At 34.6% G+C, this 19377-nt stretch overlaps 2 protein-coding genes across 2 annotated transcripts in view; both read left to right on the forward strand.

The window, feature by feature from the left end:
• Positions 1 to 19377, forward strand: part of LOC127841756 (probable G-protein coupled receptor 21) — a 36273-nt gene that overhangs the window by 6223 nt on the left and 10673 nt on the right. The gene's annotated exons all lie outside the window — the stretch shown is intronic.
• On the forward strand, positions 13872 to 16446 carry LOC127841757 (melatonin receptor type 1B-B-like). Its single transcript, XM_052370807.1, has 2 exons — positions 13872 to 15213; positions 15500 to 16446. Exons 1-2 carry the CDS (start codon positions 14542 to 14544, stop codon positions 15953 to 15955), a joined length of 1128 nt encoding a protein of 375 aa, XP_052226767.1. The 5' UTR covers positions 13872 to 14541; the 3' UTR covers positions 15956 to 16446.

Here is a 19377-nt window from a genome sequence, read left to right on the forward strand (position 1 = left end):
TGAATAAGGAATAAGGAACTGATTCCTTATTCCTTATTCAAATCGAATAAGGAACTGGCGATTTCTTCATTAAAAATAAGTGAAAATGAATCACTGAGATCAATAAATCATGAAAACCACTGTTTATGTAGGTTGGGTATAACAAAATAGCTATTGAAGTACATTTCTACTTAGTTTCATTTAATTATAACCCAGTTCCTTATTCGATACTCAGCTATCGGATAGTCTTGGCCAAAGGTAAGGTCCAGATAAAACTTCAAAAAATGTATCAGAGATATAAATTTAAAAAAAACTCACATTTAACATAGCCAATAATTACGAATATAAAGCTGCGCTATGATAGAATGATCCGAATTAAAGTATCCGAAATTATGGCCTCTGAATAAGGAATTAGTAATAAGTTAGTTCCTTATTCGGAAGCCCGTATTTCGGACAATCACTTTCAGATATTTTATTTTTTAGATGTGTGTGTGTGTTATTTAAGCTTGATTATGTTATATGGATGTATTCTGTCACATTTCTATTGTATATTCTATTTGACGAAATACGCTGAAAACAAATATTATTAAGACGATATTAAGGAAATGGCATTGTTCTACTCAAACATAAATTAAAATTTACCAAAGAATACTAAATGTCAATGAAATGATGGTACATGTAAAAAAATATTTATTGAAATACATTGCTGCTTAGTTTTATTTAATGAGAATCCAGTTCCTTATTCGGTTTGAAATAGGAATAAGGAACTGGCTCCTTATTCCTTATTCAAATCAAATAAGGAACTGGCGATTTCTTAATAAAAAAATAAATGAAAATGAACCAAAGAGACCAATAAATCAATGGCAATCATTGTTTTTTACGTTGTGTATCCAAAACATTAACTGCAGTACATTTCTACTTTTTATTTATTTAATTATAACCCAGTTCCTTATTCGATTTCAATAAGGAATAAGGAACTGGTTCCTTATTCCTTATTCAAATCGAATAAGGAACTGCCATTTTCTTACAAAAAACAACAACAATAAATCAATAAAAATCATTGTAAATGTAGGTTGAGTATCGCACATATGTATTCTTGTACATTTCTACCTAGTTTTTATGTGTAATGATGACCAGTTCCTTTTTCGCGGGTGAAAAATGACAAAGTAACCAGCTGCACTAACTCGGAAAAATAGGACTGGTAACCACCGATACCAGCGCCATTTTGTCGCGTCCCACGATCTTTTATTGTGTGCCATTATTGAAGGTCGCCGGATGTACGGATGCATCCAAGATCGGGAAGACGCGTTTTCGGAGATATAAAATGCATTTTAATATATAAACACTCAATAAAACCTTGTATACGCATTTGTTTTTTTATGGAAAAACAAAATACGTAGGCATCTCGATGAAACTTTCCATACTACTAGAGGCACTTGGCCGCTGCTTCCGGTGCATTATCGCCTGTATGTTGACGTCAGAGACGTCGAAAAGACGACAACGATGTACGAAATATTGGCATTCGGTACGAATACAGACTGTTTACCATCGAGCAACTGTGACGCTAAGATCTGCGAGGGACTGTTTACCATCGAGGCCTTCGCCGTTTTGTAGATCCCATGGCCGTTTTGTAGATCCCACGGCCATTAATCGTGTGACGAGGTTGAAAGTCGCCGGATGTATCGTTGGTCTGCATGAGCGAGAAAACGCGTATTCGCACTAAAACAAATCTACGAAGAAAACACTAGTACAGCTAGTATGCGCGCAGGTGTTTGAATATTAAATAAAATAAAATATTCAGGCCTCTCAATTAAACTTTACAGTCGACTAGTGCTTCCGGTGCAGTCTTGCTTTAATAGTGACGTGTTGAAATCTCTTTAAATCCTTAATCATATCCCTTCGTAACCGTTAACGTATGAGAACGGAATGAGCTATCTAAAACATGCATAGTAATGAGATATCGTATAGTCTTGGCCCAAGGTAAGGGTCAGATAGAACTTAAAGAACTGTATCAGAGATATAAATAAAAATCTTACATTAAACATAGACAATAATAACGAATATAAAGGATGCGGTATGCGAGAATGATCCGAATGTAAGTATCCGAAAGTATAGCCTCCGAATAAGGAATTGAGTAATAAGTTAGTTCCTTATTCGGAAGCCTGTATTTCAGACGATCACTTTCGGATTTTTTATTTTTTAGATGTTGTGTGTGTTATTTAAGCTTGATTATGTTATATGGATGGATTCTGTCACATTTCTATTGTATATTATATTTGACGATACACGCTGAAAACAATTATTATGAAGACTGTAATAAAGAAATGGAATTGTCTTACTCAAACATAAATTGAAATTAACCAAAGAATACTTAATGTGATAAAAAAACATGGTATATGTAGGTTCGAAAATAAAAATATTTATTGCAATATATTGCCACTGAGTTTTATTTAATAAAAACCCAGTTCCTTATTCGGTTTGAATAAGGAATAAGGAACTGGTTCCTTGTTCCTTATTCAAATTGAATAAGGAACTGGCATTTTCTTATTAAACAACTTAATTCAAATGACCCAAAGAAACTAATAAATCAATGAAAAGTATTTAAATGTAGGTTGGGTATCAAAAACTGTAATTGCAATACATCTGTTCTTCGTTTTTATAATGATATCCCAGTTCCTTATTCGGTTTGAATAGGGAATAAGAAACTGGTCCCTTATTCCTTATTCAAATCGAATAATGAACTAGCATTTCCTTGCTTATTGAATCAATTAAAACGAACCAAAGAGACCAATTTATCAATGAAAATCATTGTTTATATAGGTTGGGTATCAAAATATGTAAGGCATTACATTTCTTCTTCGGTTTTGTAAAATGATAACCCAGATCTTTTTTTGCTACCGAATAAGGAAAAAGTAACCAGTTGGACTTACATCGCAAAAATAGGACTGGTTATCAAAAAGACCAGCGCCATTCTTTGGTTCTCGCGACCTTTAATCGTGCGCTAATGTTTAATGTCACCGGATATACCGCTGGCATCCAAGATTGAGATAACGCGTTTTCAGTGATAGTTAGTCTATTTAAAAAGAAACACTCAATAACAGCTTGAGTACGCTTTTTTTTTATTGAAAAACAAAATACAGAGGCATCTCGACGAAACTAAACAGACATCTAGAGTCACCTGGGCCGCTGCTTCCGGTGCAGTCCCGCTTTTATGGTGACGTCAGTGACGTCGCACTGACGACAACGCTGTACAACCTATTGGCATTCGGTTCAAATACAGAGCGCAATTATGACGCTTAAAACGGCGAAGGACTATTAACCATCGAGACCATCGCCGTTTTTTTAGGAACCCTGGTCAATAATCGTGTGCCGAGTTTGAAGGTCCTCGTATGTACCGTTGGTCTGCATGAGCGAGAAAACGTGTATTCGCACTCAAACAAATCTCTGAAGAAAAAAACTTGTACAGCTAGTTTGCGCGCAGGTTATTGAATAATAAATAAAATGTTGAGGCATCTCGATGGAACTTTCCAGTCTACAAGAGACCGATGCTTCTGGTGCAGTCTTGCTTTTATGGTGACGTGTTGAAATCTCTTAACATCCTTAATCATATCCCTTCGTAACCGTTAACGTATGAGAACGGAATGAGATATCTAAAACATGCTTAGAAAAAAGATTTCGTGTAGTCTTGGCCAAAGGTAAGGGTCAGACAAAACTTAAAGAACTGTATCAGAGATATAAATAAAAAATCTTACATTAAACATAGCCAATAATAACGAAAATAAAGCTGCGCTATGCGAGAATGATCCGAATGTAAGTATCCGAAAGTATAGCGTCTGAATAAGGAATTGAGTAATAAGTTAGTTCCTTATTCAGAAGAGCGATTTCGGATAATCACTTTCGGGTATTTTATTTTATAGATGCTGTGTGTGTTATTTAAACTTGATTATGTTATATGGATGTAATCTGTCACATTTCTATGTTTATTATTTTTGACGATACACGCTGAAAACATGTATTATGAACACGATAATTAGGAAATAGAATTGTCTTACTCAAAGATAAATTAAAATTAACCAAAGAATACTTAATGTCAATGAAAATCATGGTATATGTAGGTTCGAAATTAAACATATTTATTGCAATACATCGTGACTGAGTTTTATTTAATGAAAACCCAGTTCCTTATTCGGTTTGAATAAGGAATAAGGAACTGGTTCCTTGTTTCTTTTTCAAATCGAATAAGGAACTGGCATTTTCTTATTAAACAACTTAATTTAAATGAACCAAAGAAACCAATACATTAATGAAAAGCATTTTACATTTAGGTTGGGTATCAAAAACTTGAATTGCAGAACATCTGTACTTAGTTTTATATAATGATATCCCAGTTCCTTATTCGGTTTGAATAGGGAATAAGGAACTGGTTCCTTATTCCTTATTCAAATCGAATAAGGAACTGGCATTTCCTTGCTAAACAAACCAATTAAAATGAACCAAAGAGACCAATTAATCAATGAAAATCATTGTAAATATAGGTCGCGTATCAAAATATGTATTGCAGAACATTTCTTCTTCGGTTTTTGTTAAATGATAAGCCAGTTCCTTTTTTTGCTTCCGAGTAAGGAAAAGTAACCAGTTGGACTAACATCGGAAAAATAGGACTGGTTATCAAATAGACGAGCGCCATTTTTTTTTGGTTCTCGCAACCTTTATTTTTCGCGCCAATGTTTAAGGTCACCGGATATACCGTTGGCTTCAAGATCGAGATAACGCGTTTTCAGTGATAGAAAATCTATTTAATTAGAAAAACACTCAATAAGAGCTTGAGAACGCATTTGTCTTTAAATTGAATAAAAAAACGGAGGCATTCCTACGAAACTTTCCAGACTACAAGAGGCATCTGGGTCGCTCCTTCCGGTGCAGACATTGTTTATGGTGACGTCAGTGATGTCGCACTGACGACAACGCTGTTCGCAATTTTGGCATTCTGTTCGAATACAGAGCGCAACTGTTAAGCTAAAAACGGCGAAGGACTCTCAACCATTGAGACTATCGCCGTTCTTTAGATACCACGGTCAATAATCGTGTGCCGAGGTTGAAGGTCGCCGTATTTACCGTTGGTTTGCACGAGCGAGAAAACGCGTATTCGCATTTAAACAAATCTATGAAGAAAAAAACACTATAACAGCAAGTTTGCGCGCAGGTGTTTGAATGTTAAATAAAATAAAATGTTGAGGCATCTCGATTGAACTTTCCAGTCTACTAGAGACACCTGGACCGCTGCTTCCGGTGCAGTCTTGCTTGTATGGTGACGTGTTGAAATCTCTTTGCATCCTTAATAATATCCCTTCGTATTCGTTTACGTATGAGAACGGAATGGGATGTCTAAAACATGCTTTGTAATGAGATACCGTATAGTCTTGGCAAAAGGAAGGGGTCACATAAAACTTCAAGAACTGTATCAGAGACAGAAGAAAAAATCTTACAATAAACATAGCCAATAATAACGAACATAAAGCTGCGCTCTGCAAGAATGATCCGAATGTAATTATCCGAAGTTAAAGCATCTGAATAAGGAATTGAGTAATAAGTTAGTTCCTTATTCGGAAGCCTATATTCCGAACGGTCACTTTCGGATATTTATTTTTTTAGATGCTGTGTGTGTAATTTAAGCTTGCTTATGTAATATGGATGTATTCTGTCACATTTCTATTTTATATTCTATTTGACGATACTGAAAACAAGTATTATGAAGACGGTAATAAGGAAATGGCATCGTCTTACTCAAACATAAATCAAAATAAACCAAAGAATACTAATTGTCAAAGAAAATCAAGGTATAAAGATGAAGGTTGGAAATAAAAAAATATATATTTATTGCAATTCATTGCTACTGAGTTTTATTTAATGATAGCCTAGTTTATTATTCAGTTTGAATAATGAATAAGGAAATGGCTCCTTTTTCCTGATTCAAATCGAATAATAAAGGAAGTGGCATTTTTTAAATAAAAAATACAAATAAATGAACCAAAGAAGCCAATAAATCAATGAAAAGCATTTAAAATGTAGGTTAGGTATCAAAATCATTAATTGCAGTACATTTCTACTAAGTTTAATTTAATGATAACCCATCTGCTTACTCGGTTCGAATACAGAGTGCAACTGTTACGCTAAGAACGGCGAAAAACTGTTCACCATCGAGGCCATTTCCGTTTTGTAGATCCTTCGGTTAATTATCGTGTGCCTAGGTTCGTACAAACTTAATTAAACACTTGATCTGGGGAATATTTAGTACGTAATAAAATGCGACACAATTTTGATTAGTTAAAGAAAAAAAAAATCATTATTTTGCTATCCACACTTCATCCGAAACAATTAAACATTTTTGTTTGTGACCAATCATTTTCCTTTATATTTTACTGTTGTTTATTGGAAAATATAATTTTAAATGGGTACGTCACAGTGTCAATCACACAGTACATCGTTGTGAAAGTAAATTGACATTTTGTTAGTTGGTTATATAAGCAAATCAATAGACGTTATTAAAATATGTTTCGTTTTCTATTCTAACTGTAATTGGCAGATACTAGGTAATAACTTATTAACCACCTCGAACAACCTAGAATTTGGCTCGTCTCTGCTTTGCTTTTACACCTGAGAACTAAACTTCATTTACTACTTGCGTATTTGATACCACTTCTGTATTCCAGAAACACACATTCGGATGGTCGATACCTAAGCCAGCTATAAATAAAGAGTCGAACTGGCTACGGTCATTGGCATGGACTTTGTCCCTTATTCATGTTGAGAAATAACTGATTAAGAGTTGTTTATTTAATCTCTGAAGTTAACGGAAGAACTAACGTGAAAAAAAGAGAATCATAACAAAAAGGTGAAAGCAAATAAAATGATTCCAAAACAGATTTGGTATATGTTTACTGTTAAAGTAAGCATACCCCGATCGGTTTGAATATGCATGTGATTAATTATTATAATGCCGCGAAAAAGTAAACTAAACAATACTGAATAAGGAACTGGTTTATCATTACTTAAAACTTAGTAGAAATGTATTGCAATGCGTATTTTAAATATCCAACCTATGTATACACATGTATATAATGATATTCATTTTTATGTTGAACAATTTTGATCATTTTCATAGATGTTTAAGTAAGAAAATGCCGTTCCTTATTCGATTTTGAATTATTATTTATAGTAAGTACATTCCAGTTCCTTATTCGATTTCAATAAGGAATAAGGAACCAGTTCCTTATTCCTTATTCAAACTGAATAAGGAACTGGTTTATCATTACTTAAAACTTAGTAGAAATGTATTGCAATGCGTATTTTAAATATCCAACCTATGTATACACATGTATATAATGATATTCATTTATATGTTGAACAATTTTGATCATTTTCATTGATGTTTAAGTAAGAAAATGCCGTTCCTTATTCGTTTTTGAATTATTATTTATAGTAAGTACATTCCAGTTCCTTATTCGATTTCAATAAGGAATAAGGAACCAGTTCCTTATTCCTTATTCAAACTGAATAAGGAACTGGTTTATCATTACTTAAAACTTAGTAGAAATGTATTGCAATGCGTATTTTAAATATCCAACCTATGTATACACATGTATATAATGATATTCATTTATATGTTGAACAATTTTGATCATTTTCATTGATGTTTAAGTAAGAAAATGCCGTTCCTTATTCGATTTTGAATTATTATTTATAGTAAGAACATTCCAGTTCCTTATTCGATTTCAATAAGGAATAAGGAACCAGTTCCTTATTCCTTATTCAAACTGAATAAGGAACTGGTTTATCATTACTTAAAACTTAGTAGAAATGTATTGCAATGCGTATTTTAAATATCCAACCTATGTACACACATGTATATAATGATATTCATTTTTATGTTGAACAATTTTGATCATTTTCATTGATGTTTAAGTAAGAAAATGCCGTTCCTTATTCGATTTTGATTCATTATTTATAGTAAGCACATTCCAGTTCCTTATTCGATTTCAATAAGGAATAAGGAACCAGTTCATTATTCCTTATTCAAACTGAATAAGGAACTGGTTTACCATTACTTAAAACTTAGTAGAAATGTATTGCAATGCGTATTTTAAATATCCAACCTATGTATACACATGTATATAATGATATTCATTTATATGTTGAACAATTTTGATCATTTTCATTGATGTTTAAGTAAGAAAATGCCGTTCCTTATTCGATTTTGATTTATTATTTATAGTAAGTACATTCCAGTTCCTTATTCGATTTCAATAAGGAATAAGGAACCAGTTCCTTATTCCTTATTCAAACTGAATAAGGAACTGGTTTATCATTACTTAAAACTTAGTAGAAATGTATTGCAATGCGTATTTTAAATATCCAACCTATGTATACACATGTATATAATGATATTCATTTATATGTTGAACACTTTTGATCATTTTCATTGATGTTTAAGTAAGAAAATGCCGTTCCTTATTCGATTTTGATTTATTATTTACAGTAAGTACATTCCAGTTCCTTATTCGATTTCAATAAGGAATAAGGAACCAGTTCCTTATTCCTTATTCAAACTGAATAAGGAACTGGTTTATCATTACTTAAAACTTAGTAGAAATGTATTGCAATGCGTATTTTAAATATCCAACCTATGTATACACATGTATATAATGATGTTCATTTATATGTTGAACAATTTTGATCATTTTCATTGATGTTTAAGTAAAAAAATGCAGGTTCCTTATTCGGCTTGAATACGGAATAAGGAACTGGTTCCCGTTTCCTTATTCGGCCGCGAAAAAGGAAATTGAGTTTAAATGAAAACAAAAATTAGGAAATGTACTAGATTGCATTTTTATATCACATAAATGTTTAATAAGTATACAGGCTTAAGGTTTGGTTGATTTGAAGTTAGAATTCGAAGTAGATAATGCCGGCTCGGGTTATTCAAAAAATCCTATTAAAACGCTGAGAAGAAACATGAATATGTATCGTTATACACAAATTAAATGTATTCTTGTTATTTAGCTTTGATTTAATTGAGAATTGTTTGCATTATTTTTCTTAAAAAGCTTAGTCAAATATGTCAAGCGTGAATAAGGAATAAGGAACCGTTATTTATTCCTTATTCGAATAAGGAATCGTGAATAAGGAATAAGGAACTGTTCCTTATTCCTTATTCGAATAAGGAATAAGGAACTAGGAAAAAGGAACCAACTTACTCTCCATATATTATAACAATATATTCAGAACATGAAAACACAGTTTTGTGTGAGGAAGTCACAAAAGTAATGTATAATTATAAGTCTAATGAATGTTGTAAATTTACGTTTTACAGTGCCATTAGTTTACGTTTGAATTGAAGTTTAGTTTAGTTTATTAGTTTATTTCAGTTTTTAGTATGCCAGTTTTCTTTCAAGTAAATAAAACACGAGTGGCATGTACAAGTTATGCCGTATTTCATTTAAACAAATATTGAACACGTATTAAACTTGAAGTAAATGATTAAATAAGAAATATTCATACTAAAAATTGCTTATAAATATGAAGAAAATCAACTGTTTATATCCTCTTAGTGAAACACTGGGTAACGTCTTATGAAAAAAGTAAGTAAATGCTCTTTTAAAAGACAAACACAAATCCGATTTGAAACATTTTTGCTGATAAATTATTTTATTAGCTTTCGAAAACAACCGGTGTGTAGTTGATTCGTTAAAAATGTTCGAGTTACATGGTTTACAGTAAAGATGGTGTAGTTTTACGGCAAATGAAGTTGCACTCTTTGGTTCTATAAAAAAAATATATAAATTACAAACAATACGGGATTCCCTCATGTGAGACAGTCATGTTCAAGATGTTTATGAATTCTTACCTGGAAGTGTGAAGTAGACCTTTTAAGAAGGAAGGCAGTTGTTGCACAAAAAAAAACCCGTCGCCTTATGACAGTCAAATGTGGTATATTTACTTTAAAAAACACGATAAATGGCGAAGTTACAGTCCCAACGAGCTTTTTATGGCTAAATTTGATCTTTTTAAGTGACCTTTTCACGTTTCGGTAAATTGACAAAATTGAAAAAAAAAATGTTTCAGATTTTGCAAATTGTCGTTTAAGTTTATGATATTTGTGACGAACCAGTAGTACTTAACATTTGCCATGCTCTAAATAGCCACTATATGCATCTTTTGACAATTTAAAACCTTGAAAATGATACAGCCTTGCAACTCGAAACGATTGAATGATTTTGAGAGTTCTGTTAGTGTCGTTATAATTTGTGAAACTACGAGGATTGCTTAAATACAATATAAAATACATCCTTCATAGTAAAAGCACGGGTGGCTGAGTGGTCTAAGTAGTAGACGTTTACTCCAGGACTCCAAGGGTCAGTGGTTCGATCTCTGTTGAGGGTTCCTTTTTTTCTATTTTTTAGATTTTATTCTTGATTTTTTTACTGGAGCCTTTTAGATCCAATGTTTACATTGATCAATATAAAGCATTTAATGACACACTTAAATTCTGGTCAAAATGTGTGAAAAGGCCCCTTTTAATTCTTTAGTGTGACCTTAAACTTTGCGCAAGGTAAGCACATATTTAAATGATACTTGTTATTCAGCCATCTATAAATAGCACATATACGGCGAAAAGACAGAAATTATAAAAAATATGTTTTCTGGCCGTACTGACTTTTTGCCTCTTGAAGTGACCATGACCTTGAACGTTGATGCAGAGAGAGTGTGGTTAAACGCGACTCGCCGACATATAATGGTTTACTTTTATGCCAAGTTATTAAAAGAATCCCTCATTATATGGCAAAGTTATGTCTGAAAAAGGAATTTTCTACCTCTTTATGACTATATTTGACCTTTAGCCTCCAAGTTTGACCTTGACAATTAGGTAAGGAGACATGCCGTCTTATGCTGGTTGACATGCATTGATACATGACAAAGTAATGCGTATGGCAGGACATTTCGAAAAGATGTACAGATACACAGTGCGACTGATATATGCCCCTTTCTTAAAACACTGGTATAAAAGTGATTGCGCATCGAACAATAAAAACAAACAATGATACACAAAAGTGAATTGAACCATTATGACTAACAACGCAGTGCAAGAGAGGACACTGCGCTCATCCCATGTTCAATATTAAAAAGAGTTGTCTCAAATGTTAAATAAGCTTAATTTATTACTTAAGTGATATACCCTAATAGATGAAATTGGTTTGTGTGAAATCTATGTGAAAAAAACAACTACAGCGACTAATGAGCAAAGTAAACGAATTAAAACAAAACAACCGAAACGTACCGAAAGTTACGTTTTTTCTTGTTGGTTACATGAGTGTTTATATGTACTTTAAATATTTTTAGTTATAATTTATCGTAACGAAATATATTTTAATTTAAATTCTACCAATGAACGATTTATTTCATCCACTACATGTCATCTGCCAAAGATGAAAACTTATGTAAGGTACAGCTACAGCGAACATAACTAATAAACCATTAAACAAGAGGCATTGATTGCCTCGAAGCTCTCACCTCATATTTAGGTAAACAAATGAGTCTTGTTCTGAGAAAACTGGGTTTAATGCATGTGCGTAAAGTGTCGTCACAGAAAAGCCTGTGTAATCCGCACAGGCTGATCAGGGACGACATGTTCCGCTTTTATGACTTTTTTCGTTTAAATGAAGTCTTTTCCTAGCAAAAATCCAATTTAGGCGTAAAGTGCCGTTCGCACAGGCTAATCTGGGATGACACTATACGCACATGCATTATAACCTGTTTTCTCAGAACGCGATTCAAGTCGTCAAAACTTGACCTGGTGACCTTTTGGACCCACACGGACATGGACCCACACGGACATGGCCTAGGTAGTGTACAAATAACGTTCTGACCAACTTAATCCATCTTTATAACGGAAAAGGCTACCCCCAAAATTATGCGTCATTTTATAAACTAAAATGACAAACTTAAAATGGAGATGTAAGTTATTCTACGCAATAAACACATTGTATTTGTACATGTGCTCTATATTTGAAAAACGCACATATAAAAAAACATCACACACGCATTATGTTTATAGTAAAAGCAAGTGCAAGCAAGTAAGTGTATTCACTGCCATAAAAGCGGTTTCCATTAACGTCTTTCTGGTAATTTTGTACAAAAAGCAAATACAGCATTGAATTAGAAATGCGAAATTATACATTCATTAATGTTTGCTTATCATCACTCAACTAAAATCGATTAACACTTGCACATGTTTCAATTACCCGCGAAAGCTATGCCTAACGTCAAATATGATATCCAGTTCCGGTATAACATTATGCTGTTTTGCTGTTCATACATACCGGCTTTCAAAACAAAACAATAACAAGAAATCAAATTAAAAATAAGGTATATTATTTTACCAAGATCCACTTATAGCGAATGCAAGAATAATGGCTAGGATGTTCAGAATAAAAAAATACAACAAAAAATAGATTGTCTAAAGCCAATACAAAGTCAGGCCACTCTATTTCTTTCGGACGTTTTTCAAGCTCGGGTCCGGGCTCGCTGGGAGTTGGCGTTGGAGATCTGTCGGGTTGCATTTCCGCCGCGTAGATCGGGGATCGCACTATCCTAGGAGGGTCGCCCTCGGAGCGCAGGCCGATGCCGATTGGGTATTTTTCAGATACAGGAGGGACCGACAGAATGTCATCGCTCAGGTCTCGCATACCCTTCTTATAGAAGGCTTCCATCGGTGGAGGGTCGGCGAAGAATTCATCAGGTTCCACTTTGTTATTCTTGCCGAGAATGTCCGAAAGTGTCCATGCTGTTTTCTGGCTGGTTGTAGATAGTGTTGACATCTCTAGTTGGGAAACATTCGTCCTCGTCTTGAAAATTAACTAACAAAAGACAGGCACGACTGGTATTTCGATTGAGACTGTATTTCTTGTTCCTCTTCCGTGTTTTCGACCCGTCTCGGAATGCTACCGGCGTGCGAAAACGGACTGGCTAATTGCGTCTTGAGCGGACGCGACTTCTTAATAGGCTGGTGGTGGAGACGTTGGAGGCGTCAGCATTCGTGTGGACCTTGTAGTAGTGGACCGACGTGTTGATCTGGGAGAAGTCGCCCTTCCTGTGAACGTTGGTGTAGTTGCCCGGATATCGCTATTACGCGCTGATTGTGTTATTATACATCGGCTATCGTCATTTGATGAGCATAGCACTTTGTTCTTTAAATTGAAGATAGCTTTGGTTTAGGACTTTAGAGACGGATTCAATGGCGTATCGTCGCCTTGATTGTGAAGGCGCAGCTGGATAATGGTGATAAGCACTATCACGGTACTGATCATTCATTCGAGCAGCAGGTAGACGCTCAACACTGGAATCGACGTCATCCCTTCCGGCATCACCACGGTGATAACGAGCAGGAAGATGGCGAAGAAGAGAAAGAGCACCATGGCAGTGGTTCGAGCCCAGGTTAGGGTTACTTTTTTTTCATTAATTATATTCTTGTTTTTTTTTTACTGGACCTTTTAGATCTAATGTATACATGCATTTAATGAAAAACTTCAAAACATTCCAAAATCTTTGAAAAGGCTCATTTAAAGATTCCTACGAATAAATATGCCTTATGATTATTATTTTAAGACTTAATTATTGTTTGCATAGGTACATTACTATCCGACATAATCATATCACACGTCCTGCGTTTGTTTCGCTAGGTTCATCCAGATACTACTCACACTATATGACACCGATGAGTCGGATGTGTTCGGTATATAGTCTCACCAGAGTCATCTTGCAGTTTTAATAAACCTGCTATATCATGAATTTAATCTGCCTGTATACACATGCATACTTAAAACACATACGGATGCGACTGGTTCGATAAACAACAGGATAATACGTGCTTGCTTTCATGTGCTGAGAACAACCAGTCAATATGCGACAAGTACGCACATAGTACATGTATTACGCTAAATTAAGCGGATACTGACAAGGATATTGTAAACTATTTGAAGCTTACTATCGCTATATTACAGTCATACAATAGAGTCGTGCAATATATATAACCATGCAATTTCAATTTTGCAGCTAGGCGTTTTTTTTACACAGGTTTATGTTTATATAACAATTTGCAGAAGAAAGGCAATCGGATTGAATTCTATGAGAGGAAAAAAATACTTGTTAAGTCATTGTATTACATTAACTCTTGAAACCAGTTATCGTACTGAATGAACTTCGTTTATTACAAGTCAATACTGTGACGACGTATTTGAAGCAGGAAAATGGTTGGAGTTGTTACGTTTGAAACTGTGAACTGTTCGAAGATCTGTTTTAAATGACACACATACATATGCGAGTAAATTATGGTGCTTTTATACTCAGTTATGTGTAAACGTATGCAGAACATACATATAATATTACCAAACAATATTTCAAAACGAATTTACAATGCAAGTCTCGTGTTAATTTGCTTCGAATAGATATGACACATATTATTACGATAATTATATTATAACGCTTATTCGGAAATACTCTGTAGAGATGTATGGAGTATTGAACCAGTCAATGAACTGCCATGGGAACACATATGTTCCCACATCAGCAGACAAACTAAAGTGCTCAATCATCGTTATTGTCATGATACTGATCATCGCCGGAAACGTCTGCTGCCTGGTAGTTTTCAACCACCCAGACACCCGAAAGCTGTTCATGAAGCGCGTACGCTATATAATGACGTCATTGTGTTGCACGGACCTCGGTATCGGAGCCCTGGTGTGTCCCTCCACAATCTATCCAGCGCTGTACCATTGTTGGCCGCCAGGGAACACTATGTGCCAGATCGAGGCGCTTCTCATATCCGCTCTTTTCCACGAGTCGACCTTGAACATGGTCGTTATCGCCATCGACCGCTACTGCGTCGTCCACTTCCGTTGGTACAACACGTACATGAACTCTCGCCGCTTCCTATTTGTCATCCTTGCGACCTGGGTCGGCGTGTTTAGCTGCTATGCACTGGTCATTTTTGCTGGGAAGCAGTATTACTACGACGAGTTCGGCATAAACTGCGAGCCGTTCTACGAGAACGCGACGTTGACGCTGACCGTGCTTAGCATCTTCTTCTTCCTGCCCACTGTCATATTTGTCTTCTGCTATGTGTCCATTTATGTGACGGCAAACCGGAGAAAGGTTTTCACCGTCTCGTCTGATGACAAGGTAGTAATCAGACCTGCTATCAAATGTTTGGTCGTTTTGTAGTACATGTATATTATTTGTTAGATCTTTATACAGACGGGTGACCGTGCGTTTGCTTCTTACTTTATTGATAAGGACATAGAATGTTTAAATATACCTAAACAAACAGTGTGCATATCATAATCATACGAACATATCTTTCACTTAATTCATTATTATGTAAACCCTTTTTTATTCGTCGGCTTATTGACTGTGCCATATGTCAATTGCTTGTTATAAACTGATAAATGTTGCTTAAAAATTGCAGTATGGGCGGATGGTCAACGCGAACATCAGGACGTCCAAATACCTAGCGGCAATCACGGCCGGCTTCTTCCTGACGATAGCCCCGTGGACGCTGATGACGCTAATCATAGTGGCCGCTAAAATCAGCATCGACCACGACATTGACTACGCGATCACATGGCTCACGCTTAGCAACAGCTTCTGCAACTGTCTTATATACGGCATCATGAACAGGAAGTTCAGGCGAGCAGCATTGCGGGTGTTCCTGGGGCGGTTGATGAAGTCTCTGAACGTTTGGTCGACGGAAAAGTCGGTAGACAAGTCCACAGACGACATTGAGGGTAACTCGTCTACGTATTATAAGTACAAGCTCCGGACAATGAACAAGAAGACTTGCATACAGGGTGTGGGAAGCAATGCTAGCACCAGCCCCACGCACACCCCGTTGCCGTCGCCTTCAGGTACGCCGTTTGTTTAGCGAAAGGCGATGGAAGACAAACCGAAACGCATTGACAATAAATCACTTGTTTTGAGCATAAGACATGTGAATACAAACTCCACAGAGACAACGGTCATGTAGCTGGCGTGCCTTATTTGGCTTTAGAAATTCTTTACTAAAGAATTTTTGTAAATAATCTAGATATGTCCACATGTACCTGCAGCTGATGCCATGTGTAAATACAAAACATACGCCCCGGCGAGTCCATGCATATGCAATCACATAATCATTAAGTATGAATCTCAAGTATACAATCGATAAACGATCAGGCTGTCCGGTAAGCGCAGTGGTTGGTACACGCGCCTCTGACCTACGCGAACCGGGTTCAATTCCCATAAGCTGCCCATATGAGCTTGGTTGGTCATCATACCAGGCAGATGGGTTGTTCTTGGGTTACTCTGGTTTACTCGCACAGCGCAAGGCCATTGCAAAAAGCCAATGCCTTTCATTAAAAAATAGCTGGAAATTGCAACATTTGTCCATACTTTTGTGAATCTAGTAAATTAATTATGTAGGAGGGGTGGAACACATTCCGGATGCTCGCATATAGCGGCCTCAGGCGCGAGTGGACTTCAAAATACATGAAAGATCATTTTTAGTCATACATGTCAGTTTATGTCAATGAATGAGTTTATAAATGAAACGATTGTGTTTTAAACAATAACCCTGCGTAAACATTAATGGTTATAATATAGATCTAAAGAAATACAAAATCAAAATAGTATGAAAACAAAGGCAATGCTCCAAAGCATCAAAGAGGCGCAATTTAAAAGTTTGTTTTGCGACCCAAGTAAAACCATGTAAGGCATAATCGAATCTGCAAATGAATGATTATATCATATCAATTATTCACGTATGTAAAGAGCTTTATTTTGAATTGTACACGGTAATTGACCTATACACATGTATAATGATTAATCTATTATTTTAAGAATTTTAAAACATGTCAATGATAGAACCAATCAACTGTTCCGTGGTCCATAATTGTATGTCACACGCGTTTGTACATGACTTAACCATAACTTCACAAGCTAGTTCTCCATACAAGCTATATCCAACGTTAATCTATAACCGAACGTCAAAACAGCTGTCGGCCCGTCGTACTCTCATACAATAACCAGACTTTGCATCTTCATTGAAAACGTGGTTAAAAGGGAAATGTTTTTGCTCTTTATACACCTTAGTTATTATTAAATGCCATATGAAAATATACCTTATGAGTTCTCATGTGTCGTTCTAGGCTGAAAAAAAACAAAACATTATGGTATGTAAATTAAACAAACACACAGTTATTTGAAGTTGGAATAAGTCATCAACGTCTGAACAATTCTTTATATGCAGTTTTACTAATTGTATTTATAAATATTGACAACGTATATGTTACATAATCCTCAGAATTCATAACTGTATTGTTTACATGGATGCTTGATTTATTTAAAAAAATCACTCCAATATCACACTGTCCATACGTGCAGGAACACAGTTTGAAAATACAAAAAACATGATAAAAATCGCTATAACTGTTTTAGGAAAAGGCAATAAAACAGTGCTAACTATTCTAAAAATAAACACATAAATATTATATAAATATATTCAGAACATGAAAGAAACATTTTTGTTTAAGAAAGTCACAAACGTAATGTATATTATAAGTCTAATAAATGTTGTAAATTAACGTTTTACAGTGCCATTAGTTTACATTTGAATTAAAGTTTAGTTTAGTTTACAAGTTTATTTCAGTTTTAAGTATGCACGTTTTCTCTCAAGTAAATAAAACACGAGTGGCATGTACAAGTTATTATGTATTTCATCTAAACACATATTGAACAATTACAGTAAACTTGAAGAAAATTATTTAATAATAAATATTCATACTAAATATTGCTCATAATTATGAAGAAAATCAATTGTTTATAACCACTGAATAAGACACTGGGGAACATTTTATGAAAAGAGTAAGTAAATACTATTTTTTAACTGTTTTAAATAAAAATTAAAAAACAAAATAGTGAAACTTATATCGGGATGTGAAACCTTCTTGTAGAAGAGGAAGAACAATCATTATAAGTTGACACTTCCATTACACTTGTTCAGGTGAAAAAATAAGTTTACGTTTTCGGATGGCATGTACAAACTGGACGCCAATTATAGCTTTAATCTATATACTGCCTTCTATTATCATATGTCAACATTTTTTTATAACGTTTTCGTGAAACTTGACAGAGAAAATGGGACAAAGTAGAGATAATGAGTGGTGATTTTAAGAGTGTGTCTAAACTCTCGAAGCCGTGTATTTTTTGTCTCGGACACCTGTGTTTTTGAATATTTTTGTCTATAATTTTCGGACACTGAAACAATCTTTTTAAGTGTCCGAAAACTAAGAGTTAAAACGGAAATTTTTACATTATCCAGTAAAGGTTAACCTAAAATGAAAGAAAAAGCATTTATATTTTGAATGAATAAAAAAACACATCTCAGTTATACATACTGCCGTTAATGCCCTGTCGCGCCTAAAACAACACGCGCCGCTGGTTTTTACGCGAATTAAAAACGTGTCATTAAACATAGAAATACAACAATAAACCAGTATTTCGGTTGTGTCAAACACATATAATATGATTTCATCATTGGAACAATTATTTTTGCATGCGAACAAAAAAGCCTTGAGATCAGTGGGAAATTATCGTACACGTTATTGACGAGTTTTATTTTACTCGCTTTTAAGATTAGTAGATTAAGATTGCGTTTTGTTGACGGTTTGCATCCCTCTATTGGTCGCCACAATAAAAAGGTAAAAAAATATCGCATTGTATCAAGCGTGTCGCACTACATGGAAATCTTGACCAGTATATGTTGTAGTTGCTCTTACATTAAATTATCTTATAAACGTCATACACCTTGCCGCCACCGCCGTCTGAAGAGCGTTTTAAATAAAGAAAGCTTATTATTAAATTATTTGATTACATTGACAAATTCAAACATCGATTTTATTAAGTAGGTAAATATTTCTTTTTGAAATTAAAGAACATTATAATACAATACAGAAGAACAACAAACGACATTGAAATATATATTAAACACGTAGCAAACTAAAATGCCTAACAAAATATATGTTAATAATATACAAATATCCATATGCTTTTGCAAAGAAAAAATAAACACTTAGTTAATTAACACATACACACACATATATAAATATATATGACCAAATTTCAGTAACTTGTTGCATCTGTAAAATAAGACAATGATGTATATTCCACCATAAGCATGGACTTTTAAATAAGTAAGCACGTTTTGAAATTAAAATTCGTTATGGCATGCACACATTTTTGTCCATTTAAGTCATTGCCATTCAAGTAAAGAGACCGATCATTAAGTCAACGCAATAATTGGCTGCCGCT

This window comes from Dreissena polymorpha, chromosome 8 (genome assembly GCF_020536995.1).
Source record: "Dreissena polymorpha isolate Duluth1 chromosome 8, UMN_Dpol_1.0, whole genome shotgun sequence".
NCBI lineage: Eukaryota > Metazoa > Mollusca > Bivalvia > Myida > Dreissenidae > Dreissena > Dreissena polymorpha.